This window comes from Lepisosteus oculatus, chromosome 28 (genome assembly GCF_040954835.1).
Source record: "Lepisosteus oculatus isolate fLepOcu1 chromosome 28, fLepOcu1.hap2, whole genome shotgun sequence".
NCBI lineage: Eukaryota > Metazoa > Chordata > Actinopteri > Semionotiformes > Lepisosteidae > Lepisosteus > Lepisosteus oculatus.
This window is the reverse complement of record NC_090723.1, coordinates 4099671-4121353: the sequence shown is the minus strand read 5'-3', so window position 1 is coordinate 4121353 and position 21683 is coordinate 4099671. Positions and strand designations below refer to the sequence as shown.

Here is a 21683-nt window from a genome sequence, read left to right as displayed (position 1 = left end):
AAAATGTAAACCCCCCCCCCTTGTTTTTTGCTCCTTTGAATGTTGCAGAGCTCTGTTTAGCCAGGATAATTACCTCTCTTTAGAGATGCATAGAATTCATACCTTGCTTTTCTTGGTTATAACACTTAAGTTTGCTCTACATATAACAGTGCTATTAAGAGAGGCAGACAGCCTGTTTATGGAATGAGCTGCAGATGGCCATGAGCAGTGCACCAGGCTGCACGAGCCGGAGTCGATGCCAGTCTGATTAATGCTCTCTTTTGCCATTTTCCTCATTTCAGAGAGGAAGATCGCAGACGAAGACCTCATTATCCTTATTGACGGGCTGAACGAGGCAGAGTTCCACAAACCAGATTATGGGGACACTATCGTCTCATTCCTGAGCAAAACCATCTCCAAGTTTCCTCCCTGGCTGAAGCTGGTCGTGACAGTGAGGACAACGCTGCAGGTATGGATCGGCCTGGCCCAGCTCTATACACAACCCAAGGGGGCTCTTTGCTGCATTTGGTTAATCCAGCAAACCCATGCAGACCAATATAACAGCATCCCCCTTAAAGCTGGTGGAGAAAATGCTCATTCTAATTAAAAAAAGAGGATCTAAAAGAAAAGGCCCCTTTAGAGTTATTACCTCCTATTCACCCACCCCTCCTGCCATGTTCTCCCTCTTCCCTATCTCCACAGGAGATCACCAAGCTGCTTCCCTTCCACCGCATCTCCCTGGACCGGCTGGAGGACAACGAGACTATCGACCAGGACCTGCAGGGCTACATCCTGCACCGCATCCACAGCAGCCCGGAGATCCAGAACAACATCTCGCTCAACGGCAAGATGGACAACACCACCTTCGGCAAGCTGAGCACCCACCTCAAGGCCCTGAGCCAGGGGTCCTACCTCTACCTGAAGCTGACCTTCGACCTCATCGAGAAGGGCTACCTGGTGCTGAAGAGCTCCAGCTACAAGGTGGTGCCCGTGTCCCTGGCTGAGGTCTACCTGCTGCAGTGCAACATGAAGTTCCCCACGCAGTCTTCCTTCGAGCGCGTGCTGCCCCTGCTCAACGTGGCTGTGGCCTCGCTGCACCCGCTGACCGACGAGCAGATCCACCAGGCCATCAATGCCGGCTCCATCCAGGGCACCCTGGAGTGGGAGGACTTTCAGCAGCGCGTGGAGAACCTCTCCATGTTCCTCATCAAGCGGCGCGATGGCACCCGCATGTTTGTGCACCCCTCCTTCCGCGAGTGGCTGATCTGGCGGGAGGAAGGCGAGAAGACCAAGTTCCTCTGTGACCCCAGGTGAGCTGGAGACGGGGTGCGAAGGATCCATTGGGAGAGGGGCAGAGACAGAGTCTTCCTGTGCCAGTAGGGTAGAAGAAGGACAAGCGAAGGTGATAGTGCCAGCAGTTTTATCACCCTGCAGCTCCCAGCTGGCAGCCCACTGAAGCTCAGCAGGAGGGAGCCTGGACCTCCTGGGAAAGCTGGGGCTGCTGCTGGAAGAGGTGTTAGTGGTGTTAGTGGGGCCAGTAGGGGAGCACTGTGGTCTGTGTGGGTCCTAATGCCCCAGTATAGTGATGGGGACACTATTTTGTAAAAAGGTGCTATCCTTCAAATGAGACTTAAAACCACGTTCCTGACCCTCTGAGGTCATTTATCAAAAAGAGTAGGGATGTAAACCCCAAATGTTCTCCCTGACATTTACCATTAATGGCATTTTAACAATCCCCATCTCTGAACTGGCTTCATCACTCTGTTCTCCTCCCCACTGAGAGCTGGTGTGTGGGGAGAGTACTTGTGCTCTTTGGCTGCTGTCCCATCATCCAGTTGGGTGGTACATACTGGTGGTGGTGGAGCAGAGTCCTGTAAAGTGCATTGTGTGGAGTGTCCAGAAAAGCACTATATATTAAAGATAATTGGTTCTGATTGGCAGAAAACCTGTTGTACTCCAGGCTGCTTTGAGGAATTTGAGGTGCAGTGGTCTGGATCTCACCTTGTTCTGCCCTGTGTGCAGCTGGAGCTCGTAGATTTTCTTCTGCCTGTCTTACCCCAGTTCTTTCTCTTGTGTCTCCTCCTCATCCCCAACAGGAGTGGACACACCTTGCTGGCCTTTTGGTTCTCTCGGCAAGAAGGAAAGCTGAACCGGCAGCAGACCATCGAACTGGGCCACCACATACTGAAAGCACACATCTTCAAGGCCAGTGGCGTCCCAGCAGTGCGCACAGAAATACAGCTACTAGCCCAAACACACACTTCCACAGACATAATGAGAGGCCCAGAATAATCCAACTTGACGCCTTGTCTCCTTTGTGCACACAGACGGAGTACCGGCTCGAACTGCAAATGTTTTTGCTGGCAGCTCAGCAGCGTATGGTTGCTAAGCCAACCAACAGGATCACGGTGTGCCGTTGGACACTGTAGGGGTCGTTTAGAAACACTGCAATAGTTACATAAATTGAGGGTGTAGATACCACACAGAGTGCAGTAGAAAGCATAGAGGAATACCAGATACCACACAGAGTGTAGAAGCCTGCGGGCAGGATCTTGTGCTTTCATACATTCAGCATTGATTGCTATGAAACATTGGCTACTCCTGTTTTCTAAAGCGCCTGTCCTGTGATCTGTCCCATACTGCAGTTCTGCCTCCGTTCCATGTGTTCATGCCCACAGCTTAGCAAAGAGCTGTGCTTTTGCATCCCACTGCATACAGTGAGATTTGATGTTTTGAGTGTCTCCCATGTTCCTGATTGATTTCCTTTTCCTTCTACTTTGTTCTCGTTTCTATTGCATCACCAGTTAATACCATTGCTTCTCGTTATTATTCCATCACTGCAGGGCCTGAGCAAGAAGGTTGGTGTTTCCTCCTCGATCCTGCAGGGGCTGTGGGTGTCGTACAGCACAGAGGGCCTCTCGACTGCGCTGGCCTCCCTGCGCAACCTCTACACTCCAAATATCAAGGTACGGGGAGACTGCGTCACACGTCTTCAGAGCAGTAGCCTTGAAAACGTGTCAGGGAGCAGCATGGAATTAACCTCTGCTTGTTCTTGGGTTGTTATGAGGAAAGATTCAAACAAAGATGCAAAACAAAGATGTTCAGCTGTCCATCAATGATTCCCTTTTCTGTTCCCAGCAAATCTATACTCACCACTATTGCTAAAGTAAACTAGTGAACAAGAATATCAGCTATTCTGAATCTGCTTCCCCTAGGTATGCTGCTGTCTTCTGTACAGTTGGGCCACAGATGCTCCTGTCAAATTCAGAACACAGTTGTGTCAACCCTGTAATAAGAACACTTTACATGTTTGTGGTGTAGAACAGTGTAAAAGTGCATTGAGCGTTAGAAATGTTGCAAACCAGGGACAGTCGTTCTTTCCTACAAGCTTGTTTTGCTTGTTAAGTCGTTATTTATTCCCAGGATCTTGTCTAGATCTTTCTCAAAGAAAGCCAGGTGACAGCTACTGTACAAACCTTTGTCTGAAGACGTGCCCCATTTTCTCAGATTTCGGTGCTCTTCCATGTAGTTTCCACCTTGCTTTCCAATTCGAGTTTTGCTGTTTAGGGAGTTTGTCATGAAAATGATTTGGGAAAAAAATACAAGCAAACAAACTGAAACTAAGTAACAGAACAGGGATCCGTACGAGTTACAGGCTTTTATGGGACCAAAAATCACATTTTTTTCCCCGTCTCCTTATTTTGTGTGTGGGCAAGGAGGAGGCTGACTGCGAGTTTCCTTGCAGGTCAGCCGACTGCTGATCCTGGGGGGTGCCAATGTGAACTACCGGACGGAGGTGCTGAACAACGCCCCCATCTTGTGTGTGCACGCCCACCTGGGCTACACCGACACCGTGGCGCTGCTGCTGGAGTTCGGCGCCAGTGTGGACACCGCCTCCGAGAATGGCCTCACCCCGCTGGGATACGCGGCCGCCGCCGGGCACCTGTCCATCGTCACCGCTCTGTGCCGTAAGCGCGCCAAGGTGGGTGTGAGCACACACACGGAGCTCAGAATCAGTGAGAAGTGGGCAGCCTCACAGGGAAGTGCCGAACACGATCGGGGCACATCCATGATCCTCAGTCCCAGAGGACGGACAGAGATCAAACTGGAGAGGGCAGCAGGGAAATGATGGTACTGTATATAGTGTGACGGGACAATACAGGCTAGGGCATAGGAGCTGGGTAACAGTGATGATCATGGGAACAACAGATTAGACCTCTGTCATAATTAGGCTTATGAAAACAGAAGGACTGGGAGATGCCATCTGGCTTGTCCATTAATGCCACCTGCTTGGCATGTAATGACCTAGACTTCTCTGGTTTTGGACCAGAGTCGGCTCACTAGTCGACTGTAACCAGGATTCCCCAAGCAGCGATTCTGACTCGGCTCCTGGCAGTTCATCAGGCCCTGAGACTTGCCAGGCAACAGCGGGCTTTCGGTCATGTCGGTCAGAAGCATGCCACTCAAAGCTCTCCTGTCAGGCAACATGTTGAAAAATGAATGCAGTCAGAGTGTATTGAAGGAGATTCTCCACATCTCTTTCTCTCCTGAGTGGGTGCCGGGGTTACTGTCAGAGAGCCCAGTCTTAAAACAGCTGGAAGCTCCAGTTTGGAGTAAAAGCACCTCTGAAGTGAGAGAGAGATGGGTTGTGTGTGAGTTGGGTGGCGCTGTCCTCCCGTGTTGCCAAGCCCCCTGTGCTGTGTGTTCGGACAGGTGGACCACCTGGATAAGAACGGGCAGTGTGCTCTGGTGCACGCTGCGCTCCGCGGGCACCTGGAGGTGGTGAAGTTCCTGATCCAGTGCGACTGGACCATGGCCGGCCAGCAGCAGGGCGTCTTCAACAAGAGCCACGCCGTCCAGCAGGCGCTCATTGCTGCTGCCAGCATGGGCTACACTGAGGTAGGTGCACCGCTGGAGCCACTCATAGTGCTTGGCACAGCACAGCGGCAGTAACACACTCCAGAGCCGGGCAGCCGGAGCACTGAAACACCCAATCTGACCTTCGGCCTGTCCTGCTTGACTGGTTAACTGTGCCCGGAATCTCAGCCTTTCGTCAGCCGATTCCTGATTCATTGACAGAGAGGAAAGAAGTCCTCAGTCTTAAATGTAGTTTCTACTTGTGTGGTACTGTGGTACTCCAATAATTCTGTCCATCCATTTTGAGCATTCACCCCTTAGCTTTACCGTTTTTTTAGCCATTAACCAACTCTTTTTTTTTTTGGTCTGCAAATGTAAATATATGAAATACATAAAGCTCTATTTGTATTCATTAGTCCTGTTGTTTGTTCAATGGAACTTTTAAACGAGACCTACCCCTTCTACTTGCTTGTTGACTTTCCCTCAGATCCTATTTCCCCTGAATCCTATTGCCATACAGATGATCATTTGGTTTAGTTATCATTTTCATAACCTTACAGGTGATAGAGGTAAGACTTAGTGGGCTGTATGTAATTGGTTTGGTTTTACCACTCTCCATTTTTATGAATGGGTGTCGTATTCCGGGATTGCGATCAGACCCTTCAGATCTCTAGCACCTGTAAAACACCTGCCTCTTCTGTGCTGTCAGATTGTCTCCTACCTACTGGACTTACCTGAGAAGGACGAGGAGGAGGTGGAACGTGCTCAGATAAACAGCTTCGACACCTTGTGGGGAGAAACAGGTAACAGACCCTGAAATAACTCTGTGAGTTCAGTCACTATCTCTACTGCACCGGGAGAAACTCAAGGTTTACGTCTTCAGAGCTGATAATGTCCTGCTCAGCCTTATCTTTAAATTCTATTGCAAAACCTATCCGATCCACCAATCTACCAATAGGTTTCTGAACCCTGGCACAAGAAACGCAACGTTCAGACCTAATGGATTTAATCAAGTGTTTTAAACACATAGTGATGATCAAACACAAATACAGTAGTTGGGAATATTTATCTGAGAATCACAGTATGCTTTCAGTACAAATTAGGACACATTGTCAAAATGAAAACATCACAGAGATAGTGTTGGGCATGACTTTCCTACAACAGAATCCTGCAGCATTGATAAATGTACAGTATAGACCTGTTCTGCCTCTTAATAGATGGATGCAGAATATTCTGCCAAAGATCCTGTTGGCTGCATTCACGAGTCAGTCTCACAGGTGTTGGGTTAGGACTAAAGGCTGGCCACAGCAAGACCTTCTTAGTCATGCCATTGTAATCCTAGCACTGCGTGATCTTGCATTGACATGCTGGAAAATCACATTGACCATTCCAGTTTCCAGCTTGTAGGAGTAGAAAAACCATTGGCTCAAGGACTTTGTTAATGTATCGCTGAGCATTAAATTGCCCTCCAGCTGTGCCAAAGGCATTCTTGTGTTAAAGGCAATGGCCTCCCCACATCATCAGACTTCCGCCCCTCAAAGCTTATCCTGGCATAATTTATCGAAACACTCCACCGCTATGTCTCCACGGTCTCCTGTCAGGTTTATTGGGCACAAAGCAGAATTAATTTGTGAATAAAACAGTCCGCCACTCTCTCTGCCACTTTACAGCAGATGGTGATTTTGTATCTTAGTTGCCAACATTGCTCCTGCACAGCCTCTGAGCACATACAGTAGATCATTTTCATGCAGGACTGCAAATTACAGTCATGCGGCAGATGCACCAGTTATTTTTTCGTGGAGTATCTTATGCTACAACCACTGCAGTCTGAAAATGATTATGCAGTTTGATCCAATGGATGTGACAGTCCTGGGCTGGTACTGTATATTGACTCTCTGCCTCCATGGACATGGACTGTCTATTAATGAGCCAGCTTCCTCGTTTCTCTGCTGATTGTTGAAGAAGACCATCTCATTTTAACCTGGCAGCTATTATCCAATTAGCAACCAGGCATTTGTGGTTACTCAAGCAAGGCATGGTTGTATCTTTCTGTATTCTTTCATTAATTTCAGCTCGCTTCGACTATTTTAAGTCAATTACTAAACACCTGACACCTGATCACAAGACTAGGGCTCAGTATTTTAACCCAATGAAATAATGATTTTTCAGAATTTTATCCCCGTTAACAATGCTATTCAACTCATGAATAAAACTATTAAAATCATCAACTCACTCTTTTAAATGTAAATAGCATGGCATATATGTTCTCAGTAATCTACATATGTGAAACAAACTTGCCTTTTCATTGTACATCAGTGTATCTCCTACTCTTGGTAGGTTAGTCTCAAACACTAGATCATTAAAACCTGGTCTTTAGGTACCTGGCCCAAAGGGAACTAACTCTCAGGTTTCCAGATGGCCTCAGCCACAGATGCCTACTCTTTCAATTATTCAGGTCCAATTCCACACAGATCCCTTGAGTTTTTGTCAAGTGTTGAATACCTTGATCTACGTCTTCTAGGATACGTTTCCCTGTGAGTTTTTCTTAGTAATATATAAAAAATGAATTTTTCAGTTCTCGATTCACAGGAGCTTTGAGCCCAAACCTTTTGCCTTTGCTGCACCTTCTTCAGGGCCACTTGTAGAGATGAAGACAAGGGTAGCAATTTTTTTCCATTTCTGCGTTTGGCAGATAGTATGATGGAACGGGTGAAGCCGTGAGCCTATTTCTCACGATCACACTTCTCCCTTTTCCCTTCCTGGGAGTGAGGAGACAAATGGTCCTCCTTTAAAATTTAATTATACACAGTTTAAGTGCTGGCATGTGGAATCGGCCCTTGAGTGAGGTGTGAATGGAGGAAATCGGCCCTCCAGTAGAGATCATTCATCAGCTCAGGCCTCAGAGTCTTCCTGATCTGTCACTGAACCGGATGTGTGTGAGGCCTCTGATTAGTAACCTGTAGCTTGTCTCTAAGAGTGCCTTTGCACCTGAGGGTGTTTCCCGCTTCAACACTATTGTAATCCCTGTCCTCCTCTCCCCAGCGCTCACAGCGGCAGCCGGGCGCGGGAAGCTGGAGGTGAGCAGGCTCCTGCTGGAGCAGGGGGCGGCCGTGTCACAGCCCAACCGGCGCGGGATCGTCCCCCTGTTCAGCGCCGTGCGGCAGGGGCACTGGCAGGTGGGTGAGGCGGGGAGGAGGTGGGGGGGGGGCCCAGACCGCGCGCCGGTCGCTACCCGCCGCAGCCACCGGGCCGGAGGGTGGGGTGAGTAACACGGCGCCTCGCTCTCTCGCTGGGTTTCAGATTGTAGACCTGCTGCTGACTCACGGGGCCGACGTCAACATGGCGGACAAGCAGGGCCGCACGCCCCTCATGATGGCCGCCTCCGAGGGGCACCTGGGCACCGTGGAGTTTCTGCTAGCACAGGGTGAGCTGGCCCGGGCGGCCCACAGGCACAGACATGAGCGTCTCCAGTTTGATTCTCAAAGTAGCAGACATTTACTGAACCAATGTTTTCAGACCAGGGCTGGTTTATTCCCCGAGAGACTCATCCCTTTAAATTTAGCTTTATATTAGCTTTATAATGTAGCTCTATCTAAATCAGCGTCCCTAAATGCACTGTATGTTAAACCAGCAGTAATTGTAAATAGCGTTTCACAGTCAATTTATTAAGAATTTGTTTGCAAAAGACCTTTGCTGTTCTATAACCCTCATCTTAATATATTACCAATAATCATCTTAATACATCCCAGTAATCACTGCTCTCATGCTTTAAAGACAAAGGAGCCCCCAGGAATGCAGCAGAGCGTCACCCCTGAAATTGAACCCCGTGTCTCTCACCCCTTGCCCCTCCCTGCAGGCGCCTCCCTGTCTCTGATGGACAAGGAGGGTTTGACCGCTCTTAGCTGGGCCTGTCTGAAGGGTCATCTGGCCGTGGTGCGGTCCCTAGTGGAGAGGGGGTCAGCCACTGACCACGCCGACAAGAACGGGCGCACCCCACTCGACCTGGCCGCCTTCTACGGAGACGCAGAAGTGGTGAGTGGGCCTCCCTTGCTCCGCCGTCGGTGCTCGGCACGCTCTCCCTCGCCCTTAAAGAGCACCTTCTGAGCTGCAGCCACAGTCCTGTCACAAATGAGATGTGTTAAGTTTTGAAAACGATGAAGCGTGAAATACATTCTTGAGGCTGTTTGTGAAAATTTGCCTTGATAGGCACCAAAGTGAGGCAACAAATACCAAGAGAACCTGGGGATTATTTCAAAAGGAACTTTATACATACAGTTCTGTACTGTATGCACTGTGCAAACGTCATTTAAAGAAATCCATCTCCTACAAGACCTGCTCCATTTCTATGTTTTTTTTTTAATTTATGGTTATCAGACCTTGATGTTCAGGTTCTGCACAGTGGAGGTGCAGGGTGAGTTGAATGTCTTTTGCATGTATAAATACGTAAGTGATCTGGCTAGGAACCAAACGGCGCGGTGTGATTTTATCACAACCCTGCCCCTGCAGAGATCTCAAGCAGAGATAGGAGCAGTAGTTACGGTATCTGACAGCCCGCTGACTTTGCCGTTAACCGGCCCTGCGTCGCCCGTGCCCCCCCCCCTCTGCAGGTGCAGTTCCTGGTGGATCACGGCGCGATGATCGAGCACGTGGACTACAGCGGCATGCGGCCCCTGGACCGGGCCGTGGGCTGCAGGAACACCTCCGTGGTGGTCACCTTGCTCAAGAAAGGAGCCAAGATAGGTAGGATGGACAGGTGGACCGAGGGGCAGGGAAGAGGAGGGCTTAGGGGAGGCTGGCGGGTTGGGTGAAACACTGCAGGGCCAGCAGGGGGACCGACTGACAGTCCAGGCTGTGTAGAAGTAGCTCAGCGCTTGAGTTCCTTCCTCAGTGAGGAGCACCTTATATTACATGACAGATCTTCCGCCAAATAAAAAAAAAAACGTGTTTTGATCTTTGTGCAGCTCACGACATCTGACTATTCCTCGTGCTCTGCATCTCGCACAACTGAACAATTTTACGGGATTTATTTAGCTTTCACTTACCGTGCGGGTGGGCTTGCCATGGGCCAAAAAAAAGACAGAACTTAAGACAGGTCAAAGAACGGACCTCATGCACCTAGTATTCACCTGGTTTGACTGGTGGGACTTTCCAGAAACACAGTGCACACTTGTCACTTGAATCTGGGTCTTTCCTAGGTCCTGGGACGGTCCTGCTCCCATGGAAATACATACAAAAAAGCAATTAACGATTGCTATAATACTGCCTCACGTGTGGGACTGATTGTCAATAGCAACTAAAGCAGTTTAAAGTATTCCATTAATTAAAATAAGGATTGTTTAAGGTCGAATTGTCCTCTGTGTTCTTAAGATGTGAAAACTAATTTCACAAAGACAACTTCACAGCAAGTGGAATGAATAGAAGTACCACCCACAAGTGCCTGTGAAGATGGAGTGCTTGCGTTCTCTTAAATCTCCACCAGGATTGTAAGACGTTAGCTGCTTTGCAGAGTGTGCACCTGCAGGCCATGTATACATGCTGCTTGGTGATACACCGATTTTGTTTAGTTAAAAGTCTGTAAATAACATTGCAGACTAGTGCAGCAACACACTGGAAAGGGAATGACGGTTTGTCACACGATCGGGAAAGCCTGCCGGAGAACTGCACTCCTGAACTGGAGAGCAGTCAGGTAGAGCAGTGTGTTCCTAGAAGGATGATGTTCCAAAACATTGGAAGAACGGTGGATTTTCAGGAGAGGGCCTGGGGCGTGTTGGCATGTGAAGGCAGAGTAGGTTACTTCATGGAATCCCGGGGGAACACCGGAGAATTGTGACCCCAGACCCCAGGGGCCAGCCCATAACCCAGAGACTGAAAGCCGGGAAAGGGTTTTGGGTCCGTACGTCCTTGCGTCCTCTCGGAGAGCGCCGAGCTGCCCGTAGGGTCCCCCGATCCCACGAGCCGCTCCGGCTGTGTGCCTGGCAGCGCCCCCCACTCCGCGCGGCTCTGACTCCGCGGCCTGCTGCGTGCCACACTCCCTCACACTGCTTTGTCTGTGGGCTTGCTCCTCTCTGACAGCACAGCACTCCCCGACAAAACACCCTCCTTTCCAGGTTCATTGGGTCGTTTAAGCTGGCTTTGAGCCCTGATTAATTGCTTTTTTGTCCAGAGGTTGAGGAGTTTCTCCTTTTCTCGTGGTAATTGTCGATTCATAAATAGGTTATTGAATGCATTTATTGATTGTTAAAATGAAACCTCCCTCAAATAATTTAAGTTAATACTGTACACGGTGGGAGTCTTTTTAGCTTTAGAAAAAAGGAGGGTGAGGTGTTTGAACACCCCTACTTTTTATTTTGCCTAAATACAAAAAACACCTCAGATGTATAATTAGTTTTACAAGGTCAGGAACATAGTGAAAATGACTAAGTGTTTGTCTTGCTTAATCCATACAGTACAATTATGCAAATGAGCCCCTGTAGGGTGGTTGATTCTGGTGTCCTGTGCACAGCAGCAATGCACTGTCAACATCAGGAGGGAGCAGGAGCAGCCCTGTTGATCTGTATCTGTGTTTTTCCCTCCGGCAGCCATGTTTGTTTCAGAGCAGGTTCTCTTTGTTGCTGCTGCTGCTGCTGCTGTTGTTGTTGGGGTTTTTTTCTTTTTGCTGACGCTGCACTTGCCTTTTTTTAACCCCCCCCACCCCCCACCCTCCCCCCAAGAAAAGACTACCTGCTTCTCACGTCTGCTTCTTTTCTTTGTTTTGTCCTTCTTCCTCTTCCTTTTTCTCTCTCTTTCTCTCTTTCATTGTGTTTGGTTTGCATTGTTCCACTGTTTTATTCCCGCCACGGGCCCCGCCCTCGCCCCGCCCTCTGCCCCGCCTCCCCCTCCTGACCCCACCCCCCCCCCCCCCCCCCCCGGACCGCCCACTCCGCCCTTGTCCCGCCCACCCTCCTGCTCAGGCTGTCAGACTCTGCCCAGTCGGCCTCGAGGTAAGCCAGGCCTCCAGCGTCACTCTCAGCCAGGCGCTCTGACATTTTCTATTTCTGTGTGTCATGTTCCAGGCAGGTCCCATCAAAACATTCCCTCACTCAATAGTGGCTCCCCTGGTATCGCGGCCCCTTCTGCCCAGGGCTGCAACTGTGTTTGGATGCCGGAACACAACACATGTTCATCCCCATCCGCCCCCCCCCCCGTCCCCCGTCCCCCCCTCCCCTGCTGCTTGTCTGCTTTGCGGCTGCAGGCTGCCCTGCGAAAAAGCAATTCCTGTGGCTTGGAAAGCGTATGTGCGTGATCCCGAGTCCATCATCGGGAGAGGTGCAAACTCACACAGCACAGTCCAGCCTCTGGGTCTGGTCAGCGGTATTACAGCTGCGGCAGCAGCTGCAGAAGTCCTAGAGGAAAACAAGACAATTAATTTTTGTACAAGACCGTTCAATAAGCTGCATTCATAGGTTCATCAATATGTGGAATCAAGAAAGACCGCGGTCACATCTGAAATACCAAAGTATGATAAACCAACTCAGACAATCCCTTATCTAAACATGAGTGGCTATTACTGTAGGTCCTTGCTAATGACCGGGAAGATGACATGTGGAGCAGAATCAAGAAGTGACACAGCGGGTACTGGAGCAAGAAACCCTTGCCTTCCAGATGTGTGCGTGTCCACTTCAACTGCCACGTGTCCTACAACTCCGAGAAACTTCCATTTTCTCTCGCCTCCCAGGGGACAATTTTGAAGGGTCCCTCAGAATTCAGGCCGCTGTGTAAGGGGTGCTGGTTGGCCAGTAAGAGGTGCTACTGGGCCAGAACTTCCAAACCAGCGCCTCAGCATGGTGAGCAGGGACACCCTGCTGTAACAGGTGCCCATGCTTTTCAGGAGACTTTATACCAAGGTCCTAACAGCTTGTGGTCATGAAAGATCCATGGGCACTGCCTATGACTGTGTTAACCACAGCGGCCCAGCTAACTTCTACTCTGGACTGCACTACCTGGCCTACTTAAAGCTCCCCTTAACTCAGTTGATGAAAAAACGTCTCACTTCTCTTCTTGATCTGCTTTGCAGTGAGGCTGCTGGTGCAGAATGACTCAGAAGCATCACAGAGTTGGCTGCTGCACTTTAATGCTACTGTATATGCAAAGCAGTCTGGGATTGACTGGGATAACAAACACTAGAAATATAATTGCTCAATTATGAAAAAATAACAATGAAACTCAGACAGCAATGTGTGAGAAAATAGCTTGAATCCTGGAGTTTTAAGCTCTCATGTTTGTGAACAGCAGCAATGCTCTCTCTGTGAATTCAATTGCGTATGAGCCTTTGCAATTATAAAGTCAATTCAATTTACAATTGATTCGGCTAATTTTATTTTTGAGTTTTAATTTTTGTAACAAATGGAATATAAGCAACCTTATTTACTTCGTGCCTGGCGGCTGGAGGAGAGTCCGAATGGATTAATGCGTACACAGCTCTTATTTATACCAGATCAGTTGAAATTTTTTTATAGTGTTGAGTTTATACTGAATTAAAGATGTCTCAGTGCAGCATGTCAGACAATAAAAAGCAATCACTTCCACTTAAGCAGCTTGCTTCACACCAGCAAGTCTTGCATTAAAAAAGAAAGATTCTCATAGGATTAAAATGTTTCCTTATTTTCCTTCTAAAATCGTAAACCTAAGGCTTGCCACGTTTGACTGGTGGTTATGAGCGTTTTCCTTAAAAAGCAGAGATAATTAGCATTTGGGATGCAAATCAAGGGATACCGTGTACGGAAAAAAACTGGTGTCTTCACAATGCAAAAAGAAGGAAAAAAGTGGTGCAGATTTAGCAAAGCAGGAAATGGCCGTCAGTGCTCTCCAGCTTTTCCCTTTGGAACTTAACACATTGACCTGTCGCCACTTGCTCACGGCTGTTTAGGTGGTGGGCCAGCAGCTGATAGGCTGGCTAGTCTCTTGGCCTGGGCCCCTGCCACTTCCCTCCAAGATCCCCGTCAGCATTAGAGCTATGCGGTGCTCGCTCCCACTGGGCTCCTCCGTCGTAGCTCCAATGCTGACTGGGATCTTGGAGGGAAGTGGCAGGGGCCCAGTGCCCACATTTAGACTCCGAGCGAGAGCTGTTGGGACTGGGGGTGAACTGATGAGTAGACCGCGTCTAGTGTGATGCCTGTAACAGCACATCGAGAGGGGGAGCGCATTTGTGATAAAAGACGAGTCTGTCACACTGCTGACCTAGACAGACCCCTGGTGTCTTTGTCCAGAACAATTCTCCTCTGCAGCAGGCACCCCCAATCGCCCACCCTGCACCTCTCTTCTTCCCTTGTTTTCTTCTTAATTTTGCTCGTTTTGTTTTTCTTTCTGTGAAAGTTCTCCTCACCGTGATTCCAAGACACCCTGCATTCTCTTGTTTTTTTTTTTTACCCATCATGCATCCTGTACGCCGCAGGTCCCGCGACATGGGCGATGGCCACGTCTAAGCCCGACATCATGATCATCCTGCTGAGCAAGCTCATTGAGGAGGGCGACAGCTTCTACAAGGTGAGACACCTCTCAGCTTGTCCCCACTGGCGGTCTGCCAGCAGGCCAGGACATCCTTCAGTGATTACAGGACAGCCTTCAAAACAGATTTCAGATGAACTGTTCCACATATTTCTTCATCCCTTGACTTTCTGTATGTATTGTTGCTAGATTTGTGCCTAATGGTCTTAAGGTATAGCACAGAACTCTATATACACCCCCTTTAATCATGTGTTTATCTGTTGATGTCTTTACATTAATGTGTCTCCAGCTAATTCAGTACACTAGAGTGAGATGTATTTCACACATCAAGCCTCAGTGAGGCTCTGATGTAACGTCCAGGTACTGTGAGTGCTCTTGATTGGGTTTTCTGTGGGGTGTGAAGATGATAACAGAGGTCTCATAAGTATGTCCCCTGTTCATACCCATTGTCCAGCCTGTATTAAGTTTGTGTGGGGAGCAGCACACACACTCTTGAGAGCTTACATCTCTCTTCAGTCTTCCTGACTAATACTGGGAAGTATCTAAGGAGACGATGTGGGCAAAACTAAAACCATGAATGCTAGATTTATGTTTAAAAAAAAAAGAAGGCTATAGACTTAGAAATAGTATTACTGTTTATGTAGGACCTGCTATGGACTGGCATCCCATCCAGGGTGTATCCTGCCTTGTGCCCGTTGCTTGCTGGGTTAGGCTCCACCTAACCCATGACCTTGTACTGGACAAAATGGTTTAGAAAATGGATGGATTTATGTAGGACTGCAGCACATTTCTTGTTTGTTAGACCAGTGGCTTTCTAACAAACAGAGTCATAATGAACTGATGCTACATGTATTTTGCTTAGAGCACATAGCAATATCCCCATCTGCTGGTGAAAATTCATCACTAGCATGAGTGCCGTCCTATGTTTGTTAAATATAGGAAATAACTTAAGAGCTTTGTAGAATATCCTGTTTTAGCTGCTGCCCACTGTGCTTGAAATAAGTTATTTTTTATAGCTTCCTCTTTGAAGAACAGATGGTCTAAATTTAGTACTGCTAGTACTAGCAGTTGTGGGAAGATTTACCATGCTTAGGCCTAGCAATATACAAGAATGCTGAACAGCTGTCTGTACATGTTAATTATGTCTGGGTTTTAATAATAATGTACATAAGTTTAAATGTGTGTGAGTGTGTATATCCACTTGCGTGATAAACTCACACACTTTTAGCCTGCTTTTAAAGGGCCAGTATCAGTTCTACACGTACCGTGTCTTTCGTCTGAAAACAGACTTAAATGAAAACAGAGGATGGTATCGGTAGATAATGGACGACATAGAATCCAATTATTGCTGGTTAAAATCAAATTGGAAAGTAAAGGCAATGCAACTGTTGACAAAACTCCAAGCACAAAGCAAATAGGCACAATTGGTGACGTGTGCATCCCAGTCAGGGCCCGATGCAGGCCAGGAGGCCGATGTCTGTAATGTGTATGTGAAGGAAATGGCACACAAGGTTTTTAAAGCCCCAGAATGACCGCCCCTGGGCTCAGTGTGCAGGTTTGCAGCAGTGGTGCCAGTGTGTCAATGCCTGCCCTGTCACTTCTCCCTCCTGTTGCGTCCCGTGCCCGCTGACCTGCGTGTCTCTGCGTGCCGCAGAAGGGGAAGGTGAAGGAGGCGGCGCAGAGGTACCAGTACGCCCTCAAGAAGTTCCCCCGGGAGGGCTTCAGCGAGGACCTCAAAACCTTCCGGGAGCTCAAGGTGTCCCTGCTGCTCAACCTGTCCCGCTGCCGCCGGAAAATGAACGTGAGTGGGTTCTGGGTTCTGGGTTCTGGGTTCTGGGTTCTGGGTTCTGGGTTCTGGGTTCTGGGTCCTGCGCCGGGGGTGGGGGTGGGGGAGGCGGGACATGGCGGCAGACCAGGCCTGTTTCAGACTCACCCCACTGTGAACATCACAGAAATGATTGGAATAATGACAATTTTTAAATGGTCCGGGTTCGGACCAGAAGGGGCAGAGGGCAGGAAAGGGTCTGGAATCATTTCCTCTTCTTCGTGCCGTCCGTGGATTTTAGATTAACATGCTGAAACCGTCCGGAGAAACTTCTCACCCTGAGCTCAGGAACACACAGTAAGCAGCCTCATGCAAACAACAGCCCAAAGTGCAGCAGACTGGCTGAAGAGTTTGATCATTGCTCAAAATATTAGAATAAACCACTAAATTAATGAGGACTACATTAATAGTTTATATCCTCCATGTGCAATTTTCACTAAAACTGTTAAACAGATGTTAATTGCTTCTTTATAAATAGTGCCAAATACAGAAACTGTAAATGATTTACAGCATGTTCATGCTCTTATTAACTACTGAGTAAAACTGGCCTGTGTATATTCCTTTGCTGGTGTTTTGATTTTAGCAAACTGTTCATATTGTGTGTCCTTGAGCATACTGTGTGTATTCCTGCACTCCTGAGATAGTACTGCACATACGTTTAGAGTGCAATAAAAAAAATACAAGTTTCTGGTCCTAAATAAATGTATATTATTTGCAAATGCAAAACTTTTACATTTCATACACTGCCAGCACCTCTGTAAGGTTTGCATGTTTTTCCTCAAGGAAAGACAACATATTGATGAAACAGGGAAAAGTAAAGGAGACTCAAGATTCTTATTGTTCCTAGTCACTCCTTCAGATTTACAGGACATTTTCAGGACATTGCCCCTGTGCAAAGCAGTACCCTGTAAGCAGGTCAGGGGCAGGAAACAGGGCCTCTCTAGGGTGTGCATTAGTAGGCCAGGCTCATTGAGCCCTTGGAGAAAAAGAAGCTCCTGCTCCTTCATGGGCGCCTGCAGGCTTTGAGTGACATCAGCGCCAGATTCACCTCTACTCCAGTCACCACTAGCTCTCCTGTCAGGCGCTGCGGAGCTCACAGTGTGCAGAAGGCAACTGGCTCAGCACAGCTGCCCCCTCATTCCCCCCAGGATTCATACCAGGGAAGCCAGCTATTAAACAGTTATCAACCCTGAACAGGGTGGGTATATATTGATCTGGAGACTAGCGCTGAAGCTCGCTTCATCCAGCGAAGCCTGTCAGGCTGTGCCTACTGGGTTCTGTACTCCTGTTGCTCAGATTCCAGTAGCTGAAAGGAAAGGTCAGGAATGATGGAGCCTGAATTTGAGTTTTAGCAGGCCGGCAGTGTCTGATCCTCCGCCTTTTCGGATTCAGATGCTGCTGTGGGATCCTTCCTGGCTCAGTAGTTCCTGACTTCTTGCACTTGATGCATTAGCTTCCAATTTTGTTTTTGCACCACAGGTGTTTGTGCTGTCGTTTTTTTACCCTGCTTCTCCCTTACTGATCACTTACAATATATGTGGAACAGGCAATCAAGACATAATTGTCCTCCGAAACCTTGAAACGCCCAGTGAAAATTGATATGTGCAAATGTAGGTCTTTTCCAACTTAAATTCAATGTCTTGTAATTACATTAATTGGAGTTTTTCTCACTTGATTAACAGGGAATCAAGATTGGTTTCCTATTAAAAATCAAATTCAAAATATGTGAAGAGCTGTTTCTTTTACTTACAAGCTGAAAGGCTACTGTATTTTGATGAATGGTTTTGGATTTGGAAACCTCTTTACTTTTAAGTGCTTCTTTTTGTCTTGAGTGCCGACAGCTGTACATTTTAAAACGATTTCATCCCAAGCTTATTTTCATTCTTGCAAACGGAAGGAGTTTGATGTACCCTCTGGCTTTAAGAACATAACAAAAATTTCAAAAGAGAGGAGGCCATTTGGCATGTCTAGTCTGTTTGATAGTAGCTAACTGACACAGGGGTTTCATGCAGCTGTTTCTGTAGGTTGCTCCATACTCCCACAGCCCTTAGAGTAAAGACGTGTCTCCTGTTCTTGGTTTTAAATTCAGTTTTAACTCCCCAAGAAACTTCAGGAACTCCAGGGCAAAACCATTGAACTCCCTCAGTGGCAGGGGATGGATCCTTGGTTGGAGAAGACTGAGATAAATCACTCTGTCCAACCATAAGTAACTTTAGATCTCAGTCCTGTTGAAAACGGGTGGAACCAGTGGAGAATGCAGTTCAGTCCCTCACAATATCGCCTTCAGCAACACAACAGTTCAAGATCACCCAGTCAGATACATGAGACAGAAACAGAGATGAAGACTTAGGGGCTGAGATGCAAATATTTCAAAGCCTTGTGGACTACTTGTCACTTCCTCTTCAATTCTGTATTGCTGGTACTTTATAGCCAGTAAATAGAAGTATAAAAAGTGCCCGCCACATTTCTTTTTTCACTTTACCCAGTTTAGTAATGTCGTAAAATGTAATTTAAGCTAAAGTGAAATCTTGGCATTGCAGGGGTTATAGTGACGGTGCTTAGGGAAGTGTAATGTGCAGTGCTATGTGTATGGGAGTGTCTTGACTCAAGTTCGGTATCTGTGCATGTGTACTGTATGTATATGTAGCAGTGCTGTGGGTATATACAGTAATACATGTTGTGTCTTTGTGTTGCGTTGATGTACCTGCAATTTTTGTACAGCTCATGCTGTAGAAGTTTAGATATTGTGAAACAGGACCAGATAAGAAAAAGAACAAGTGGCATACCCTCTCACAGGTTTAAGAAGTGTTTTTTTTCCTGGGAGGGAGTTGGACAGGCGAGAGCTTCAGAGCAGAGCTGAACTCTCAGGCAGGGACGGCTGAGAGCAGATATGGCCGTGTGCTTCTGTGGCAAGTCTTTGTCTCCGTGCATCGCTCTTTCTGCCAGCTCCGTCACGCAACCGCTTGTGGCGTTGCGTTTGTGCGAGCTTGTCAGGGTGGGTCTTGTGCTGTCTTTGACTTGGCGTGTGTGTTGTGACGTGTGTTCAAGTCCCGTGTGCCATGCTTCTGTGTGGGTTTGTGCTGATAGATTTCAGCGGTGCAGTGGTACAGAGGTTTGCATTACTAACCTCTCGCAGTACTGGGGCCCTGGGTTCCATTCCTGGGGTGCTGTCTGCGTGGAGTCTGTATGTTCTCCCCCTGTTTGCGTGGGTTTCTTCCCACAATTGTGTTCTCTGATGGACAGGTGTCCCAGGATACTAGTGTATCCTACCTTGCACCCATTGCTTGTACATTGTCGTATATTGTACAGTTAATGGGGCAGACTGTCCCCCCAAGACCCTGTATTGGATGAAGCAATTAAAAAATGGATGGATGGATTTCAGCTCTGTGTGTCTGGAGAAATGCTTATAGGGCAGTAGTCTGAACAGCCCTTTTTTTATAGGGACCATTTCTTTAAACTCGGCAACTAACGTATAGTTATTCAGTACAGATTTGATTGAGTCAAGTCATTCAGAGCTCAGCTGGAATGAAAACCAGCTGACCGTGAGGCTGTCCTGAATGAGGATGGCAGCCTTTTTGGTTAAAGTGAAAGAAATACTTAAAACAAAAGCAGTTAAAGAGCTTGATGTCCAGCTTCATAGTGATGCTGAGGTGTCAGTTTCTCAATCCCTGAAGCTCGTGCCTCACGGCAGGAGTTAATAAGCCCTTTACTGCACTGCAGTACCTAGTATCTCTGTTTCCCCAAGACACTGCTGGCCAAGGGGACCTGGTGTTCCTCCACAGACCACCTGTCCACCTCATGGAGTTACTGTTTGCTCTGAACGGACCAGAGGGATCTGGGAAAGCGATATTGGCATTTTCTGTGCTGAGCTTTTAAACTTTTACACTGAACACTTCTCATTGACCCTCATAAGACAGTTGGCAAATGTCGCATAGGAGGTTTCCAATATGCAAAAAACAATCATCTAGTTCATGTTGAAAAATGAGCCTGTTGTTCCAGCATATCCCAAATATATCAGTGCTTCTGGTTCATGGACAGTGGTGTTTTGTAAACAGCTGGCGAGGTTGTATGGAGTTCAAATGACTGCCTCCACTTTTATCTATATAAATTAAGTCTAATACTGTTTTGTGTTTTGCATCATACCATGTATTTTTGTTTTTTTTATTTCAATATCATTTTATAAGATTTTATATATTTTATATTTTATCTTTTCTTATTTATATCTATAAATTTCTCTTATCCCAATATAATACACAAACACAAGTCCTGAAACCGGAGTGCATTTTACCACTTAGCGGCACCCACAGTGATCTGAGACTGGGGGGTTGAGGACAGTGGTGTTTTTGTTGTAATCTAAAGTGATCACTCGGTTCACACATCCTTCCCAGCCCTCCCAGGACAGCAGGGGTCCCCAGAAAACCAACTCTTTAACCCCCCAAGTGAAGTTTGAATTCCACACTCCCACACAGGGGCTTTGTCCTTCCATACAGTGAATCAGTTTACCTGCAGTTCTGCTGTTCATGTTCAGTCATTGAAAATAACAGTAATTAATAATCATTGGAAAACATGTTTGGTTTGTTTAATATTGGGGTCGTTATTCAATAGGGTTTCTTAAGTAGATGACCTCCAGCCAGAGCCAGCAACACAAGGGAACATGTGACTCAGTTAATCAACTGAATTGGAAATACTTCACATTTCAGAGACATAGATGAATGTATCGAAAATTATCTTGAGTTTGAAAGCCCTGGAATTGAGCTGACTAGGCCTACTTGTACCGAAATGCTTTGCTTTTCCCTGCTATGCCAGTTCTTTTCATTTGCAGTATCCACCACGTGTGCACAGCCAGGCCCAGATTAGCCTTTGCTGTGGGTCGCACACACCTGACGGCTCTCTCCATTGCAGAACTGGGCTGCAGCCAGCTCCTTAGTTGTGTTGCTGTTGATCAGCAGGATCAATATATCGATTAAAGAGCTGCTTGCGTTAAGTTCAGGCAATGGAGTGCGCGAGAGGAGCCGCCTGCTGACCAACCTTGCTTTAGCGAACAAGGGGAAACGTGCGTCTGTGTGTGTGCGTGTACTGTAGGTGTGTGTGTGTGTGTGCGCGCGCGCAGTGTGGGGCTCACACACACACAGCTCATCACTGCTCTGGGGCTGCCGTGGGCGAGATGCCCGCCCGGCCTGGCGCTTCCAGTGCTGATACAGTGCATGACGGTTGGACCTGTTGTTGCTTTCAGGACTTTGGAATGGCTGAGGAGTTTGCCACCAAGGCGCTAGAGTTGAAACCAAAATCATACGAGGCCTATTACGCCAGAGCCCGTGCCAAGCGCAGCAGCAGGTAACGGAGACAGGGACAGAAAGACAGGCAGCGGGATCCTGTTTTCTAGAGCAGGTGGGACCACGGAGCCGCACTGCGGTTCCCGAGAGTGCCGGGAGGAAAAACGGTGTCTCTCAGCGCTTCGAGAATCCAGCCTCCTGGAGTTTCTCCCATTGGCAGCAGAGTCGCTGGTCTCAGTTTTTATTCCACATTGCTACTGTTAGCG

The 21683-nt window shown here is 47.7% G+C and overlaps 1 protein-coding gene across 1 annotated transcript in view; it reads left to right on the top strand.

The window, feature by feature from the left end:
- Positions 1 to 21683, top strand: part of LOC102692300 (protein TANC2) — a 224997-nt gene that overhangs the window by 195006 nt on the left and 8308 nt on the right. The window contains 15 exon segments of the mRNA XM_069185670.1: positions 282 to 448; positions 682 to 1289; positions 2076 to 2184; positions 2823 to 2945; positions 3725 to 3961; positions 4693 to 4878; positions 5546 to 5639; positions 7879 to 8012; positions 8137 to 8260; positions 8693 to 8868; positions 9444 to 9576; positions 11787 to 11816; positions 14267 to 14358; positions 15974 to 16120; positions 21378 to 21478. Coding sequence (XP_069041771.1) covers positions 282 to 448; positions 682 to 1289; positions 2076 to 2184; positions 2823 to 2945; positions 3725 to 3961; positions 4693 to 4878; positions 5546 to 5639; positions 7879 to 8012; positions 8137 to 8260; positions 8693 to 8868; positions 9444 to 9576; positions 11787 to 11816; positions 14267 to 14358; positions 15974 to 16120; positions 21378 to 21478 — 2461 coding nt within the window.